Genomic DNA, 19,892 nt, shown 5'->3' with positions numbered 1-19,892 from the left:
TTCTTTTGTTTCCAGGAAGTTTGGCCCATATTAATGAGCAAAGAGGAGAGCATGCATGAAATTTACTTTTCATTTATAAGGTGTTACTTTTTAAAACTGAGGTATTATTGATATACAGTATTATACTGGTTTCAAGTATACATACAACATAGAGATTCAACAGTTCTCTGTATTAAATGCTCACCCCAACTAGTGTAGTTACTGTTAATAGATATTATATTATTATAAAAAGTGTTACTCTGAAGACTAAAATTTACCTTCCTAATCATGCAGCACCTGATCCACCGACTCATCACCATTCAAACAAGAATGTTTAATGATCTCAAGAACTTCTACCTTCATTAGACAACTTTAGTAAAAGAATTTCTTCAACTCTATTCTCTCCTTGGTAACATTCATTGACAATCCTTTGGCTTGACCTCAATTCTTTACTTGCAGACTGTCCCTGTTATTACCTGTACCTCTGAACCAGAACTGATGGGTTTTTGACATCTAAAAAGTCATTATTTTAAAAACATGACTTATGAAGGTCAACAGAAATCACCCATAAACCTCCTCAACCTTAGGACCTGACCCCAGTTCTTCCTAACACAGTCAACAGATATCATGACCCACCGTTCCAATACCATTGATAACTGTTGCTCTAGCATGAGGTTGAGGGAATTCAGGCTCTGTTAGTCTCCAAATCCAGATCATTCCCTAGCTTCAGACCTCCATTTTCCCTCCTAGTCCCCAACTAAAACACCCAGCAAAAGTCTAGTGAGGACCTAGATTCCACTCTGCTCTATCAACAATGATGCCAAGTCAATAGCTTCCATCTGACTCCATATTCTGACTCTAGAGAACTCTCTTCACTCCCCTGCCAACTCCCGGAAAAGCCCATGGGAGGGTTGGTTTTCCAACTCTAGCAACTCCAGCACTGTAGCACAGAAGCCCTCATCATTCTGTTTACCCCACCTGGCTTTCAGGACCTTCTAATTGGTTCCTACACCAAGCCAATCTTGTTTTCCTACAATTTGGTCTGCAGAAAATTCTGTCTAATAACAATTTTGTCTCTGGTTTTTGTGCTTTTACCTGTAATCGTTGCTTAAAAGACTCATCACCTCTGGACAAATATCTAGAATGCTATTTCAACAGGTCCTGAGAACAGCACTATCCAGTAGAACTTTCTGCTTTGGCAAAAACACTATTACTTACACTGACAGGTAGCCTTGTTATTAAAACTCATTATACTTTGTTGAAATTTTAACAAATTCAAATTCTAATTAAGCTGAGATAACAATTCCATCATTAAGACTGATAATAAGGGAGTATGCATTAACTGCCTGTGTGCAACTTCATAGAACATTTAATCTAGGAAGCTTGATTAAAGATCTAAGCTGTAACACTTTAGAGTTCCTCAGACTTACCTCACAAAAGCAGAAAGAAATTGCTGGGATTCCAGAATACGCAAGGAAAGGGAAGGCAGCATTATCAAAAGAAAGTTTCTCGCTGCAAGGAAAGCAAGAATGTCTTCAGAAAGCTTTCTAAAGACAGCACCGTGCTACCGAACACCTCTATCCCACCCCCAAATAAATTCCTAAATTCCATCTCTCTAGGTATAGGGAGCTCACAGCAAGGTAAGGTTTAGATCTCTACCTAACATAATGGGTGCTGTTGGGTGATTCTGCTTCCCTATTAGCTGTTCATTCATTTATTCATTTATCTCAACTTACACTTTGTTGACCCAGTTGCTGTCCTGATACAGAGGCAGCCCAGTAATTGGATTTTTCACCTGTAAAGTAAATCAATTTATCATTAAAACAAACCTTTCTAAACTTACTCAGGCTAGTTAAAATATGTCTCTTTCCATAAACATTTCTTACAAATATTCAATTTTTATTTTATCTTCTTGAAAAAAATTTAAGATAGTTAAAATGATCTTGAATTTCTGAAGTTATTCCTACTAGGCTCGTGTTTTTAGTTCCTTTAGAATGCTTTCCTTCTTAATGAACATTTTTAAATTGGCTTAACCACAATTTTAAAAGCCCTCTTTAGCCTTCATGATATGCCTATCTTGTTTCTGGCTTCTTCCTTCTAGCACATTTTATACCACTGCCAGCCTAATCTGCAAACACATAACTACTTATTGGAGATCCTATAGTAACCCCTCATTTCCCGTGGGATCAAAGTCAAGTTATCCAGCCCTTATTTCAGCCTCTCTATTTCTATAAAGTAACTCTTACTCCTAATTAAGAACTATGGTCTTTCCAATATGTGTCTGACCAATATTTCATCTGCCCTTCCTATGTATATGTAGTCTTAGGTATAGTTCAAGTCCATTTAAACCTTCCTCAACATTCTGACTCTACAGAGACCCCCATGGGCATCTATAGCAGAGCTTAGGCTTCATGGAATTCTGCTTTTTATTTCTAAATAGGCTGCGTATTGTTTGAGATTAGAGCCCTTCATATACCACCTCCCTCACCTGACATGGCACAACAGAGTGGGGCAAATAAGTCACAAGTTATAGATTTTATCCTGAATTCCTGTTATTGGTTACTTCTAATGGTTTAAATATCAATGTTTTTCATCTTAGGTAAATTAGACAAAAATTAAGTTATACATTTTTGTAATTAGGTGAAACTCACATCTTGCATCGTTTTCTCAATAATCGAATACAACAATGGGCTGGCAGAAACCTTGAAGTTGCTGGTGCCTGCAAAGAGATTTTAACATCGCCCCTTCTCTAGTCAAGCAATTTTTTAAAAAACTGAAGTGTAATTGACATACATTTTATTTAGCTTCAGAGGTACAAGATAGTGATTCAACATTTACATAACATTACAAAATGCTCACTAGTATGTATAGTTACCGTATGGCAACATATAAAGCTATTATAATATTATTGGTTATATTCCCTATGCTGTATTTTTCATCCCCAAGACTTATCCATTTAATAAATGAAGCTTATACCTCTTAATCTCCTTCAACTATTTTGCTCATTTCCCCCACCCTCCTCCCCTCTGGCAACCAATTTGCTTTCTCTATTTATGAGTATTTCTGGTTTGCTCGTTTGTTTAGTCAAGCAATTTTCACCCTGCTACTTCTATGATTAAAAATATTTGGAAACAGGGAGACAATAACCTAGATCTGTGGCATATACAACTATCCTCTTAATGAAGGAGACAAAAAAGTGATTTAGAGTCAAGTTCTTTAATGACTTTGACTCCAATTTGACTGAACTGAAGCTCTTACTCCTTCAGTATGCAAACTTAACGATTTGTCTGGTACTTCTGCTTCACCCTTGTTATTTTGCTATAATATATTCTGCTGCATAGACAACATAACACTAATAAAGACTTGATTGTAACTTTTTCCTTTTTCGCCCCAATGTAGACATTTTACTATTCTCAATTCATCCACTAGCTAGATTTGCACTTTTAATAACATTTAAACTCCTAAATTCAGAAGTTTGATTAACTAGTATTTCTGTCAGTAATGACATAATCTAACAAAATATGGTAGGGTTTGGTTTTTTCTCATCTAAAATATATAGCCTAGACTAGTGGTTCTTTAATTTATCAGAATCACCTGCAGTGCTTGTTCAAACAGTTTGCAGGACCTGTGCTCCACACTTTCTGACTCAAAAGATCTAGGCCTGGCCCGAAATCTTACATTTCCGACAGTTAACGGTTACTGCTGATTTGGGGACCACCACACTGGGAACCACTGCTCTAAACAAGGCAATCTGTGCACATCCTATAATTTGATGGACTAGTAAAAGAAAGCTAAGTAGTGTGGGCCTCCCAGAGTCCACCATTGCCTCTGACAGGAGCCAGTATCCATGTGTCTTGGCCAGAGGCTGTTTATGCTTCTGTGACCCTTCCTTATGCCCTAAATCAGGTTCCATTACTATCCCATCAGTAAAAAAAGGTAGCCTGGATCTTCATGTCTGGCTAACTTAACAGTTTACAGAAGCAGAGGAATTCTATCCATTCTGGAATCCTCTGGGAATTACCCAGAAGGTATCAAAAAAATAAAAGTTTCTAAAATAGAGGGCATCCTTCTTACTACACTGATGGACAGTGACTTCAATGGGGTATGGGAGAGACTTAATAATATAGGTCAATGTAGTAACCACAATATTTTTCATGTGAAACCTTCATAATAGTGTATATCAATGATACCTTAATTAAAAAAACAAAACCTTTCACCTGCCAAAAAAAAAAAAAAAAGCTAAGTCACTCTTTTGATCTGGGTATGGCCAGTGTAAAGTGTAAAAAATAACAGGTGCTACTTTAGAAAGCTTTCTGCTGTCTTATTAGTTGCTTACCTGAATTCATACACAGCTAACTAAAAGGATACCTACCAAGAACAGCCTTGTCCAGGTTAATGTAAGTGAAAGCCTTCAAATGCAAGGAGGAAAGGTAGCCCTAGGAAACAAGAAACAATACTAATGCATTAATATGTATTCATATAATTTATCACACAGATTAGCTATTATTAGGGATTTCTTTTAAAATTTGGAATCCAGAGACTAAATAAAGGCAAAAATGATATAATCCAATCTGAGAGAACATGGTTCCTGGAGGACAAAGTTATACCAATCTAAATTCATGTGCCCATTCTGGGTACGGGTGTCACTCAAACAGTACCTCTAGCCATTCAGTGGCACCAACAGCCCCGAAGTCACCAGCACTCCAGCTGGCAAACACAATGCTTCTGCTGGGCTTAAACCCATCTGGAAGACAACAGAGAGTTCTTATCTTGAAAAAAGTTAAAAGGTAGGCAACTCAGTAAGATGAAATCAAAAGCTTCTAATTCAAGACAGCAGATTTAAAAATATTTTACCTTGTGAGGCCCTGGTAAGAACAAAATAAGGAATAGGGAATCTACAAAGAACAGGATAGAGTCCCTTATTTTCTGGACCAAGAGATATTTGAAGTCACAGTGCAACTATCTTTGAAAACAATTTGCTTAGATAAACCACTTAAAACACCAGATTACTTTAAAAGCAACTGTTACAAAATAGAATACATTCACAAATTTATGTTATAGGGAAGTTTTTAAAGAAATTGCTATATTAATGACAGCTCTTTTGGGGGCTATATGTGTCACTGTCCTTCCCTGGGATTGTTATTTTGCTGCACCAATGTACTTCGTATAAAATTTAAGTACTGCAACTTATTCTGAGGCCCAAAGATTCAAGAATGTGATGGGGGTGCACATGTGTGCAGAGGTGGGCATAGGGGAGTGGCAAACACCATGGGAGAAAGGCTTCAGAGTCAGTCTTCATATTAAGAATACATAGATATATTACATATTATACTTATAAATCAAATACATCCTTTTGTAAATATAACATAAAACTACACACTGTACTAACACATTGCAATTTTATAGCAAAATTAAAGAACATTAGTAAAGATTCAATGCCACTGCTTGCTTTCAAATACATTTCTTGGGGTCAAATGAACAATTAGAGCCCAATATACCACCTTCTAATGTCTCAACAAAATTTGCTAATTCCAGTGCAACGAAGATACTGAATGGGAAATCTATGTCAAGTTAAAGGCAGATACAATAAGGAAAACTGCTTTGGTTCCTAAGAATTCAGGGTCTAACATGTGTGAATCACAATATAGGAAGAAGTGAGCAAAGCATCTAACATTCAGAACTATATACAGTTGATAGATGTTTTAAGTTCTCAAAATTTTTGATCTACCTTGTAAGACCATATCAGAGAATATTCGGGCAAGTTCCAACAGAAGAGCTGTTCCTACACTGGACTTTGCAGCTCCAGGACCCCAGGAATCCCTTTGGGCCCCTACGATAACATAGCGATCTTAAAAAAAAAAAACACAAAGAGACAAATTATTCAGTTAGCTTTTAAACTATTTTCTAATATTGAAGTCTAGAATTGCCTTAGTAGAGGGTAAAAATGTACATATGCAATAAAGGTTGAGAGCCCTACTTCTGAGCTGACTTAATTCTGAGGATTAAAAATTCACCTGATAATGCTTATCTTTTTACTTATTAGCATTACTGCACTTTCTACATTACCTATCAAGTTTACTGTAGAGTATTTGTGTTCACTAATTGTTTAATAAAGAACTGAAGTCCAAGGGTTTTTCTTACTAAGTGATATGACCGATTTCATTTAAACAGAATGCCCATTCGGGGGATGGGCAATCCATAGCCTGCAGGCCCATTCACTCAGTAGTGTCCGTGGCTGTTTCCATACTATAACAGCAGAGTCAAGGCGAAGTTACAATAGACTGCATGGCCTGCAAAATGTTTATTATCTTCCCTTACCACTGGTCTGGGTCTGTTCAGTAACTCAACAGATTTTCTAGTCATAATGGTCAGTTTGACAAGTTAATCTCCTAGGGCCTCATTACCTCCCAATCAATAAAACTGACACCTAAACAGGTCAGGTTAGGCTCAAGATTTAGCATTTTAGGACAAACAAGATTTAGCATTTCACAAAACCTAGCTAAGCCAAGGCAGCTTTCCTGCACTCCCTTCTCTGGCCACATCCTTAAGAGCAAGGAAAACAAAGTCAAAAAATCAACAAGGGTCTTTACCTGGTTCTTCAAAACCTTTAATAACTCCGAAGATGTTAAAAATTCTTGTCTCTTTCAGCACATTTTCTACAGTGAGCCTTATATTTCTATTCTGGGACGTTACCAGCTTACATGAAGACTCTGTTTTCCAAGAAGAAGGGCAGTCTCCTTCCATATTTCTAGAAGGAGAAAACTGCAATCAGTTCTGAGTTACTGTTGCTTCCCCAGGTTTACAAAATCACTTCTCTTTACTGTTCTGTGAAGTTTTAGGTTCAGAGTGCACATAAAAAGAACATACAAGATTTACTCCTTAAGAGGCCAACTATTTGTGTCTCACTCTGACCTGTGGGCAATCATTTGAAAACCACAAGTATTACCTCCTTGTTTTACCAATGCTTTAAAAAAAATTTTCTTTACCTGTCCCCATGTGATATTTGTCTTTATGCCATGTGATATTTGTTTTATGCCAGAGACATAACTATAGTTTACACCTGACGTATCAAGATGGACTCAGAATGAAGTACTTATATGAAAGTCCATTAATACATTCTCACATTTCCTAAACTCTCTCCTAACAAGGGTAGTATATGTATTCTATTCTTATCCTAGTTATAAATGAATTTTCTCATGCTGCTTGTAGTTAGATATCTTCCCCTATCTAATTACTCATATATTATCCAAATGATGTTCTAAAGGGACTTACTTACATAAATGTGTGAAAACATTATCAACCCCTTTTACACAAGGGTAAGACAGAGGGCTAGCTTCTCAAGTTAGTGAAAACTTGTAGCTGGTGGGAAGAATCAGGTGATTCTAAGTTTGGTAGAAATCAACTATTAGAAATGACTCTTAACATACTTATAGTCATATAGTTATTTCACATGTATGTATCCCACACGCAGATGCCCTTCATTTGAGACAATCACCCTGTTAAGTAGAATATATTTTAGCTACCCAAGTAAGTCAAAGAAACGTGGTCAGTGAGGTTAGACTAACTTGTTTCACATCACAAAGCAAATAAATCTTCACGTGTCTGAAACTAGGTCTATATCCTATGTGAATACCAGGCGGGAGATATGACCAGATTAATGCCACGTGCTATAATCAGACTGAGTTCTACTTTTAAAGAGGAATATTAATATACTAGAGAGGATATTCAGGACTAATCATGAGTATAAATCATCTGGAAACTCTTCATGAGAACTGAAGGTATTCAATCTATATAGACAAGGAAACTTCAATCGTCTGTTGCTAAGAAGAAAATCTAAGACCCCTGGATGTTACAGGGAATAAGATCTCAGTTCAACATGAATTCTAATAGGTCTCCAGTAATTGAATGGGTTTCCAAGGCAACACATGATGCTTTACCTCAGGAAGTACTTAATCAGAAGATGCCAGGAATATTACACAGGGGATTCACTTGGTGAACTGAACAAGAGACTCACTGAGTTTATAAATCCAGAATCTATTAAAATCACTTAAGGAAGGAAAAATTTCATTTTCATCTGTATCAAGGTAACAGCTAGCCATTTCCAAAATGTCCCAAACGTGGAAAATTATAGCCAATTGTTAAGATTTTATCAAATCAGCTGAAACAGATTATTATGCCTCCCTAATCATAAGACCTCACCCTGGCAAGACAGTTAGTAAGAACTTACGAAAACAGCTTTTCTGCACCGGCTCTGGAAATTGTTTGGACAGGTATATTAGGCAATCCTGATGACTGAGATGGTGGAAACTGAGTATGATTGAAAGAAGGGAATCCAGGTGTGTAAGGGTCACCTGTTCCCAAATGAGCCTAGTAAAACAAAAGAATAATTAGCTCTATCAGGCACCTATGCAAGAAATCCCTGTGAGATTCAGATTCTATGAGGCAATAGCCTAAGTTTAGTTTAAGGCCTTAAAGTCTGAAAGCCTTAATGGCTCTACAGTACGTGACTTGTTTTCATATGGCCTATGCCTAATTCTCTCAATTCAAGACACTAACGATAAAGTACTTCCAGCAATAAATAACTAGGTCTCAAAAGACAAATTTACTCAAGAAATAAGAACTCACGTGTCCAAAGAGTGGAAGCTCTGCATTAACAATGGGAAATTTGGCCTGGTCCATATATATCAAGACACCAATTGCATTTAAACTTTCAGCATTTGCAACCTAAAGAAAAAGATGTAAAGCTCAGAAAATAACAATCTAATGATACAAAGTTAGAAAAATATATACTGGATTTTATGCTAAAAAGACAGAGGATGCTATAAACACAAGACAACCACTACCTTTCAATGTGTTCCACAGTAGGTCGTTGTATATGTTTCACTTTTAATTTTCCTCTTTATAGAACAGTTATAACTGAATTCTATATACATAAAACTTGGCTACATAGACACAATTTAAACTGCTTTCATTTAAGCATTCTTTATTACTTTATTTTCAATAAAAGACAATGGTTACAGACAAAATATTCCAAGTGGATATACCATAGTTTTAGATGTATTGTGTAACTTTAGTTAATTGGTACTATTTGATTTGTTGAACACTTTAATAAGATAAACTACATTACAGGGTGAGTTTGGAAAACTGCTGGTTTTCAGAATATTAAGAAAATTAATAATACCAATGCATTTAATAACTCATACTCACCTTTTCAGCAAAACTGATCTTCCCTGCTCTAACAATCACTAAAGATCCATTCACAGGATACTCTAAATCTTCAAAGTCTTTTTTAGTGCCAAAATTAGCATGGACCAGTTTACCCTAGAATAAAGACATTAGATTTAATGAGCATTAGTATTCAAACAGCCACAGAACCAGTTTTACAGATCAAGCCCACAAAACAAAACAGGAAAACCACAAGTTCCCCTTGTTTAGCGCATCACAATTTACAATAGCCAAGATTTGGAAGCAACCTAAGTGTCCATCTGTAGATGAATGGATAAAGGAAGATGTGGTACATATACATAATGGAATACTATTCAGCCATAAGAAAGAAACAAATCCTACCATTTGCAACAACATGCATGGAGCTGGAGGATATTATGCTCAGTGAAATAAGCCAGGCAGAGAAAGACAAGTACCAAATGATTTCCCTCATTTGTGGAGTATAACAATGAAGGAAAACCAAAGGAACAAAACAGCAGCAGACTCACTGACTCCAAGAATGGACTGGACTAGCGGTTACCAAAGGGGAGGGGTGGGGGTGGGGGCAGGTGGTGAGTGAGGGGCATTATGTTTAGTACACGTGGTGTAAGGGGTCACGGGGAAAACACTGTAGCACAAAGAAGGCAAATAGTGAATCTGTAGCATCTTCCTATACTGATGGACAGTGACTGCATTGGGGTATGGGTAGGGGCTTGATAATATGGGTAAATGTAACCATAGTTTCATTTGAAACCTTCATAAGAGTGTATTATCAATAATACCTTAATAAAAAAGAAAAAGAAAAAAAGAAAACAGGAAAAAAGGCTAAGGCCTAGAAATGATGTATCAGAGTTCTCAAGTAAAAACAGATTATGGTTTGTCAGGTGTCAAGATTTCTGGCATATGTTCATGCCTTTCATTATCACATGCTGCCCTTTATCTTATTTATATTGATCTATTTACATTTAATCTATTTCACATGGTTCCAGATATTTGGGGGAGGAGAAAAGATAACAGGGTATGTTAAAAGACACACCTGGCCAACCCTGACGGCACCCATTACCTAAGGTTCCCAAACTTGAACCTCAGACAACTGAGGATATACATAGGAATAGGTCCGAACTAAAAGTCCTGATAATAAATCTGTCCAAAAATTGTTAAACACTATCTGTATAATAAAGTGACTTGCAAACTGTGGTAAAGGCGGGTCAAGAACATCTCATAATCAGTAACATTTTACAAGTAATTTCATAACTCCTAAGAACAGTAAAAACAATGAGTCTAACTATTCAACAGAGAGAAGTCTCCCACACCGTTTTGCCTTACTTACTGTAACTGTTGTAGCCTTACTGTACGCCACATATCCCTTAGGATTCTCCACCAGGTATACCATGCCACCACTGCCTGTACTCACTATGGTAACCGAGTTTTCAGCATTGCTAAAAAAGATTAAGTGAAAATGAAGCTAAAGATACCTTGGAAAAAACTAAATGGCTTTAATTCATTAAACATTTGACTTACATTATTTATTTTCAAAGTCTTTGCTCTATTTAGCACACCTGAAAATAGCTACTTCTACAAAACAAGTTTACCGTCTTTCAGCATACCTGCTTTTGACCTGAACCTTAACAAAATGTTCATCATGCCAGACTCTGCTGAGTTTAAGCTCACGGAATTGCTTTTCAATGAAAAAAGCAAGGCTTTCATCCTTTTGAGATCCAGCCTCACGAGGGACATATGAATTTCCATTCAGCTGCCTGGAAAAAAAATGTCACTGTTAAAAGAGCTAACGTTTAATTTAAACTAAACATTGAACTTAGATACCAAGCAAATTATTTTAAAAGCATGACTCAATATCATCCATCATAGTTAAGGCAAATTAATTGTGACCCAGAACTTCTTTCTGGATTGACCAGACAGAGACAAACTTAGAAGAAAAAAAGATTGTACCCATTATCTGAAGGAATTTATGTCTTCAAATTTGTTAACATCTCTTTATCATCTGTAAAGCACTCCTTTAAGAGCCCTGTTCCAATACAATAGATGTGCTTAAGGTAGTTTAAGGGGAAATGAGTAGCTTCCAGATCTTTTGTAAGCAAAATGAAAGTATTACTGTTGGTGAACTCAAGATGTACAGCTTCAATTTTTACCTATTTTGAAGTATTGTGAACCCCTGGAAGTAAAACTGCTTTGTTCTAATCTCCATGGCTCTTTGTAAATGTACTTATCATACTAGTTGATTGATTTTTTTTGATAAGCTATACTCTCACTTTACCATACCAGGCTGTGGGTAAAATTGCAGTATTTCCAGAATCTCTCGCCTGGCCTTAGTGCATCTCCGTATCACTAGGTGTTTCCAAGGGGTGGAGAGAAGTAGTCCATCTCTTTATCAATAGGTAATTACATGGCTAGCAAGGGCGAGGTTGGCTGGGGTCCCTTCTTCTGCAGATGGGTTGCAAAAGACACAGGAGAGCAGAAGTGGACGACTGCTTTTAAGAAATAAATGGGTTTCTCCCACTTTATTTCTCCTTTTGGCTGATTTCAGTCTCAAAATTTTGCCCCGGGAATTCCCCCCCAGAATTACATGGGTGTACAGTATAAACATATTAACTGATGAAATAGAGATGCCAAGATTTCTAATTTACAAGAATTATTGTACCACTGTAGCTATAGGAAGCTAGCTGAAAGGTAAAAGATGAATTTATTCTTTATAGAGTTAGAAGTATATTTAGGATCTTAAAAATCTAAGGACAAAAACCTAAGGATACATTAGGCTATGAATTCATGAGGGTGAACCTAAGGAAACAAAGGAATACTAAGACATTATGTTTCTATATCAAGTTGGACAGTTAATTTAGTCCTTATGTAGAAATTCCGCAGGCTACTAATGTGCTTGTGGATAGTAGCAGAGCTCAGCATGACTTATAAGGAAGGGGTTAAGATGGAAAATCAGAGCAGAAGGAAGTCTGAGAGCAAGCAACCTACAAAGAAGATGACCAAAAGATCAAAGACCCATTCAGAAAAAGGAGATCTCCATAAAAGTCCTATCTTTCTTTCCTATCAACATAGTTTGAATTCTGTGCATAGTTCTGATTCCTTACCCTCTAGCCAAACTTGGGAAGTCTCCCCTACTCCATCTAAAAAGCTTTTTGTCCAGACTGTCACTTTTGCTTTGCTTTACTACACCTAATAGTTTGTTTAGGTACTGAGATTAAATTTGTGAAGTAGCTCAAACGTACTTGATGGTACTGGTGAACTCCGTGGTACTCAGTTTCTTTGACAGCATTGTTTTGAGATCCACCCAAAATAAACGAGGTGTTTCAGGGATATAATCTTCCGTTTCAGAAGGTTCTTCTGTTTCATCTATCCCCAGAGACTCTGTTCTCTCACATTCAGTTTTTGGTTCTACACGTTTACAATAGCCCAAGTAGCCAATCATAAATCCTAAAAATAAAAAATTTCAGAGCTAGTCTCATTTATTTACAATTCCTATAAAAATTTCTATTATCTCCAGCCAATCCTTGAAAATAATGGTTTTAATCAAATTGTAAGCAGTTGGAAAGTAAATACATCTCAGTTCTTTCTATTTTAAACCATTCAATCTAATAAATTATAATAGCTTTATTTTGAACAGTTTACCTTTTCAAAGCATAGGTACACCTTCTCCCCAGAAGCCTTCCTTTAATCCACAGGCCAAGCTTCTACACTATAAATATCTGGTGCATATTTCTACATTAATATTTATACATTACAATGAAATGACTCATGTGTCTTCTCCTACCAGGCTAACCTCAAAGGCAGGTACAGAATCTTAGTTATCACTGTATTCCTGATGCCTGGCACAATGGCATTAAAATGGTATAAATGTAGCCTAGCCGACTTAAGAGACTTCCTAGAGTTGGTGACAAGGAACATTTAAAATTTGAATAGCCACTCTTACCAATCAAGAAAAAGATGATTACAGCAATAGTCCCATAGCAGATAAATCCATTAAGCCTTTTAGGTTTTGTGACACTGGAACAATTACCCATGTTATTGTCAACATTTTCTTCTTCATCTACAGCTAGTTTCATCTCCACGTGACTATTCTCGCCACCTACTTGCCGAGCCAGACTAAAACGGGTATATGACAATGGTTCTCCGCCAAACTGAGGTTTTTAAAAAAAGAGAGAAAAGATATTATGAAAAGAAAGGGGCCAGAAAGCTTTACAAGACATTTGGTCAGGTATTAACACTAACTACTGGACAATTACTGTGACTTGCTATGTCTAATGGAAAAGGAAGCTCCCTTGAAGTGATGTTCTCCCCATGCCCCGCGCTGTCAAAGGCCAGTGAGGGCTAGAACCCACACTGGCCTTCATCTCATTCAGCTTCATTCTGGGTTTCTGTTATGCAGGTCCACTGCTTTGTGTATTTTAATCAGTGCTTTCTTTAGTTCATTTTACCTATTTGGCTGTCCCCCTCCTCCCAAAATACCCTGAAACTTCTTACATCATTTTCCATAATTAACTCTCCTAAAGACTGAATATACCCTTCCTTGGTGGGACTGGTTATACCTCAAGACTATTACCAAATGTGCTTTGGTGGTATAGGTGAGCATAGCTGCATTCCATTACTTCAAATGTATATGAATACCTGATAACATCAGGTATTATTACTTCATGCTTATGGGTAAATCATTCTTAATTTTCATTATTAATGTATACTTTATATTCTTGTAAACTGGTGACAGAGAAATACAACTTAAAATATCTTACCAAGCTAGAGAATGCTGATCTGGCTTGATCCATCATTCTGAGCTGCCACACGTTAGAGCCTATTACTAAAACAGAATATAATGGGAAAGATACAATTGTATTAGATTAGTAAGGGTTTTTCATTACCATACTAGCTTAATTATTATGTATCTTATAGAAAGCATCTTTACACATGATATTTAGTTTACAGAACTAAATTTACTGTGATCCTTGATTAGGTCCTAAACTGAGGTGTGGTGGAAGTGGGAACAGCTATGAGGCAGGACATCATGGGGAGAAAAAAGAAACGACTAATACTGGATAACAGCATTGTGTCGATGTCAGGTTAAAGGAGTGTGATAATGGTACTGTTTTTGTAGGGGAATGCCCTTGTTCTTAGGAGATTAATGCCAAAAAATTTAAGAATGAAATAGTGTGATGTCTTTAACTTACTTTCAAATAGTTCTGTTTAAAAAGGCACCTAAAGATTAAAAAAGATATATGCACCCCTATGTTTACTACCACATTTACAATAGCCAAGATATGGAAGCAACCAGAGTGTCCATCAGTAATGAATGGAGAAAGATGAGGTACTTAGATATAATAGAATATTATTCAGCCATAAAAAAGAAATCCTGCTATTTGCAACATGGATGGACTTAAAGGGAATTATGCTAAGTGAAATAAGCCAGGCAGAGAAAGACAAATACCATGATTTCACTTATTTGCGGAATCTACAAACAAAATAGTAGTAGACTCATAGACACTGAGAAGTGACTAGTGGTTAACATGGGGTTGGGGTCGGGGAGAGGGTGAGGGCCATGAAGGGGCACAGAAATTCTCAACCATATGTAAGCTAGTCACAGGGATAGTAGTACAGCAAGGAGAATATACAGCTAATGATTCTGTAATATCTATGTTGACAATAACTGCACTAGTGGGGGTGAGGATTTAATAATGTGTGTAACTGTTGAACACTGTGTTGTACACTTTAACCAATATAAGATTGTATATCAACTATTACTTCAATTAAAAAAAAACATTTAAGAAATAAAGCAAATGTGTCAAACTTAATTGTTGTATCTAGGTAAAGGGCACCTGGATATATATTGTACTATTTCAATTTTTCCCAAGACTTTTCAAAATTAAAAATGTGAGGCAAACTAGTTAGAATTCATCCATGATAAGTAGATTTAAGTTAACTGAATTTACTAGTCAAAGGAAAGGGACAAATACAAAAGGCAACAGACTAGCTTCTAAGAAAAAAAATAAAAGCATAATTAAGAATGGTCATGCTACAAACATCAGTAACAAAGCATCTCCAATAAGAAAGGAGAGAAAACCTGGTTCTTTTGATTAAGTGAACAGTTCCCACAATGATTTGGTAGATCTTTGATGCAAGCAAGCATAGACAAAAAAAAGCAAATCAGTATTCTATTTTTCAGATGAGAGGCCAATTATCGGAGAGGTTTCAAGGCTGAAAACTGATAATCTAGAAATGAATTTCAGTGTGTTACTAGGTTTTAGAAATTGTGTTCTATCTCCAGAAATTTAAGAAATTAATCTCAACTTTATTCAAAGAAAAATATACTTTAACCAAGAGTGCTATGTTAAGCTAAAGTACAGGTACTAAATGAAATCTGATCTTCTAATTTTATTTGAGCACATCTGGGTGCTTGAAAGTGCTAATATATAAAGATGTTTATAAAATGGACATTTATTTCATACTATTTTAAGTCTTTTCTTAATATCACAAAGACACACTTACAGGGCTTTTAACACCCCCAACCAAGGCCCAAAGCAAGTTGGGACATATGCAGATTGTGACACAAAAGGCATTTGTAACCTGGCATTAGAAAAGCCTCCTATCAAAACCTATTAACAACAAAAAAATTTTAATCCCCAAGCTTTAAAGATCCAATAAGTAAGAGATCACACTCTGAGAAGCAGTCTCTTGCCCCATCTGTACAAAAAGCTTATCACTATCACTGCACCACAACTGTACCAACCCCAATCACTAGAGCCAGAACTAGAAAGGCAGGCCCCACCCTGAACCAATTTAATCACCCTTTTCTAGGAAAAAGCAGCTTGCAAGTTTACTCATCTGAACCAGTTACTTAAAGTTTCCAGCTTTACATTAATTTTAAGACAAAGGTGAGAACCCACTTAAGTAAGTCATGTAAATAAAGGATTTAAATAAATTTTAAATAAATGAGTCTGAGTGTTTCCAAGTCTGCAGAAACAGGTAAATAAGAGCATGAAATTATGATTTTGTATAATTAAAACCTAAGTATATGTGGTACTAATAAAAATTATGTTTCAATCCCCAGACACAAAATTAAGACTAACATAACAGAAATCAAGCCAGAGGAAAAAAATGGTAACTCTGGCAATCTCATCTTACTATTATTTAAGTCCACGTACATGAAGAACACAGTAATTCTATGATATCCACAAATAATTCCTTTAGTTTTATAAACAAATTTGAGTTATTCTTTCAAAATGACTTTACACATAGTAAAAGCTTTTTATTTAAAAGAACCCCTTGACATTTTCTTCTAACAGAAATCACTCTAATTTATGTGCTCTGAAAGCATGGCAGAGAAACTTTTCATACCAGTTATACTAATACTGTCCAGTCTGAAATCAAGTAGCTGTTAAAAAGACTACACCTAAAAGCCAAACAACTTATTTTGGCTTACTCCAACATACCACCCACCACCAATGTTGATAATTCTATTACAAGAGACAAACCAAACAGACCATGATTTTTATTCATATCAGCACTTTGTGTATCATTGGTGTTCCCTATGAAAATTAAGGTAAGCCAAACAGAGCTCCATGTGTTTTGAACATGAAACGGGAGGGCATGAAATGTCTGAGTCATGGGGTGGAAGAAGGAGACAGGTAAGGCTTCTAGCTGTAGTCCCCAACCAACTTCTTTAAATTCATATCATCTTATTCTTACTTTCTTGAAATGCGGCTTTGATTAATTAAATGTCTACTCAATCTTTTAAAATACAGTTATTACCTTGAGATCTTAAGGTATCTTGTGGAGTTCTCAAAACCAGGGGTCTATACACAACACATATATATAGCTAAGGGGTATGAGGAATCAAGTACCAAAATACACTGTCATCTACGTACAACATACCCAAAGTTGATATTCCACCTTACCTGAAACAAGAACAAACCACTTGCTTATTACTGACAAGCCCACTTTAGAAAACAGGCCACAATTCCAAGTCCTTGGAACTCATAAAATGAAGTCCCTGTGCCTGCTTGAGTCTGTTCCAAACATTTTCACTAACCTAGCAACTTCACTGCCCTATTTTCTCCAAAATTAGACAGAAGCCAGTCCCTGCCTTTACCCACTAATATTCATCCTCCATTCTTGAAGTCCTACCCATTTGTTCCAGGCTCAGCTCAAGGGCCACCTTTTATCTTTTGAAGCCTCTGTGACCGATTTCCTGATCCTGTAATACCTCATATAGAATTATGGATAATTAAAGAGTAAAGACATTTTATTTCCTAACAGCATTGGGGCATGCTTAATGTAAATGAGATTCACCTTTTTCATTTTCATTTGGAAATTATATGAAAAAAGCATAAATGAAAACCTCAGACCTGGAATCTTTTCCCATTCCTGTCACTTTACAGGTTTATCCTGAAATCACTGGACAAAGTTTGGATTAATAGGGAGATTTTTCAAAGTAGAAAAACCTTAACATACCTGATGGGGCTCCAAGATCAAGCAATTGGAGTAGAGAAACCCATTTTGCAAACTACTTCCCTAGACAACAACGTATTTTCACGGGAAAGTAGATTACATGGACTTAAAAAAATTCTGCAGGGCCCTCAAAACTCGTATTTTTGCACATACCCAGAATGACGTGTAAAGGGACAGTCAAGGTCTTTCCTAAGCTTTACAAGTCTAACTTTATGGGCCTAAAATGAAAAGGCAGTGAAGTAAAAACCAAGCAGAATTGTCATTCCTATTCAGTTTTCTGAACAATATTTTCCAACTCAAAGGTCAGGACCTCTTTCAGGTCATTTCATCTATCTGTAGTGTTCATCTTGAGCTGACAGAAGGAACATACAAAGAGTTCCAACAGGCCTCAGAGGACCATTTTAAACAGCTTTGTTTTCACTGTCTGACTCCAGTTTAGCTAGGAACCTTGCTTAATTATAGATAAGTATGTTATCAGAGGCAAATAACTGCCACCCTTTACGGCAGAGTTAGCAGAGTTCTCTATCACCAGCACATGCTAGATTCACAACCACCATTACTTGACAAGAACATTCCATCAGTAAGTCAAAGGGTGCTATGCTATATATGGACTTTTGGAAAACATTTCAGATCCTTGACAAAAATTGTTTAATTCTATATTTTCTCGTGACACATACTGAGTTTATTATAATCCAAAACAGAAAAAAGCAGGGCCAAAAGTATGCTTTTGACAGCCTAAACTTAATTTTCACAGTAGAAAACAACCTCTGGAAATCACCTTTAATGTCTTTTTTTGGGGGGGGGGGCTGTCATTAATCTACAATTACATGAGCGACATCACCTTAAATGTCTTTGTCAGTGACGTTAAACTCCCCAGCTTAGAGACAACTGACTCAGCATCTAATACACCAAATTGGTATCTAAGCCTAGAATGAAGGTATCAGGTCCCAAATACTGCTGCAACAGGCCAACTATTTCCTGCTTCAATCCTCTAACCCACTCCCCTACTCCTCAAAAAGGAAAAAGCAGTATACCCAAGGTTGCTACTAGCAGTGAGCAGAGGGAAAATGAGTCAAGTCACAATATAGTATTATATTATGATGCACCTTCCCCCCTACCACCTTAAAGAGCTGTACACCAGTAACAGTAACACTTGGGCCCCTACGCCTTTGCCAATACAGCACAGCTCTTCTACCACGTCACTAAATCCCTGAGGGCAAAAGCCGATTCCAATCCAAATATTTTTAGCTTCTAGACTATAGCTTTCACGAATTATGCCTCATTCCTGAGGTCTCCCATTTTCTAGTGAGTAGAGCCCAGCAACCCGAGTGTTCTTAATGTGAACACCTGCACGCACGTTCGGTCGGCTTCTGCCTTGAGAAAACTGAGAACTCACACAAGGCCAGGAGGCGTTGAAAGATCAGGTTGTTCCAGAGTTCAAATGCACTGCCTACGGATCCCCACCCAAATGCCCAGGACACGCTCATAGCCTAGTCCAGGGCGGCTCTGTCCTTTTCAGCAGTGACACCAAGGCCCGCGCTGGCGCGGAGAAGTCTCGTATACAATGCGCCCAAGGTCACCCTCGCACCCCGACGACTGCCCCCCTCGGGACACTTCCTGCAGCAGCCACGTGTCGGAGCGGGTCAGCGCTGCGGCAGCGTGAGCTGCGGCCAAGGGCTGTTGCACGAGGGCCGTCACCTTTCGGGGGTGAGCTAGCGAGAGCAGGGATCGGGCTGGTCCGCTGCAGGGAACAGAATAGTGGCGCGTGGAGCGACAGCGGGGTCGCCCCTCGTTTCGCCCTTAGAGCCCTAACCGGGAAACCATTCGTCTCTCCAAGGACAGTGAAGAAAGGAAAAAAGCAAATGGTAGGGCAGCTTCTCTCCGCACAGCGGCTCCGACCGCCGCACCTGCGGCCAGCTTCTCATGGCCCCCGCGGCCCCTTCCCCGCCAGCACACGCGCCCCGCTCCATCCCGCCTGCCCGCGCCTAGGCGCTGCAGCCTCTCCGCGACCCCGGGACAGCACCGAGGCCGCCGCCCCAGGGACCCCCTGCAGGCCGAGGGGAGGCCCGGAGGGTCAGCGGGCTGGACTCTGGCATTGGGGCGCCACTCACACAAGCGCCTCCTCCGTCCGCCCGCCGCCACACAGCAGCACACCAGCCGAACCTGCGCTCTCTGTAGGAATGGCGGGCCACTATACAGCGGTTTATAGTGTGGCCCCGCCCTCTCCCAACCCCCCCCCCCCG

General features: G+C 37.9%; 1 protein-coding gene across 3 annotated transcripts in view; it reads right to left on the bottom strand.

Annotated features, from left to right (window-relative positions):
- Positions 1-19,862, bottom strand: part of TFRC (transferrin receptor) — a 38,481-nt gene extending 18,619 nt beyond the window's left edge. Inside the window, exons 1-16 of one of the 3 annotated variants that reach the window (XM_017640536.3) lie at positions 19,761-19,862; positions 13,941-14,005; positions 13,124-13,331; positions 12,423-12,627; positions 10,791-10,940; positions 10,514-10,622; positions 9,187-9,300; positions 8,605-8,703; positions 8,207-8,346; positions 6,570-6,727; positions 5,708-5,827; positions 4,638-4,723; positions 4,352-4,415; positions 2,631-2,698; positions 1,716-1,774; positions 1,410-1,491 (exon numbers count right to left, since the gene is read on the bottom strand). In XM_017640536.3, the coding sequence (XP_017496025.3) occupies positions 1,410-1,491; positions 1,716-1,774; positions 2,631-2,698; positions 4,352-4,415; positions 4,638-4,723; positions 5,708-5,827; positions 6,570-6,727; positions 8,207-8,346; positions 8,605-8,703; positions 9,187-9,300; positions 10,514-10,622; positions 10,791-10,940; positions 12,423-12,627; positions 13,124-13,331; positions 13,941-13,976 (1,698 nt within the window). In that variant the 5' untranslated portion in view covers positions 13,977-14,005; positions 19,761-19,862. Of the gene's footprint in view, positions 1-1,409; positions 1,492-1,715; positions 1,775-2,630; positions 2,699-4,351; positions 4,416-4,637; positions 4,724-5,707; positions 5,828-6,569; positions 6,728-8,206; positions 8,347-8,604; positions 8,704-9,186; positions 9,301-10,513; positions 10,623-10,790; positions 10,941-12,422; positions 12,628-13,123; positions 13,332-13,940; positions 14,006-19,045; positions 19,702-19,760 lie in introns of those variants that run through there. The other 2 variants (XM_037013154.2, XM_017640535.3) reach the window with 2 other exon arrangements.
- Between the last annotated feature and the right edge of the window lie 30 nt (positions 19,863-19,892).

This window comes from Manis javanica, chromosome 3 (assembly GCF_040802235.1).
Source record: "Manis javanica isolate MJ-LG chromosome 3, MJ_LKY, whole genome shotgun sequence".
Taxonomy (NCBI): domain Eukaryota; kingdom Metazoa; phylum Chordata; class Mammalia; order Pholidota; family Manidae; genus Manis; species Manis javanica.
This window is presented reverse-complemented; position numbering and strand designations above follow the sequence as displayed.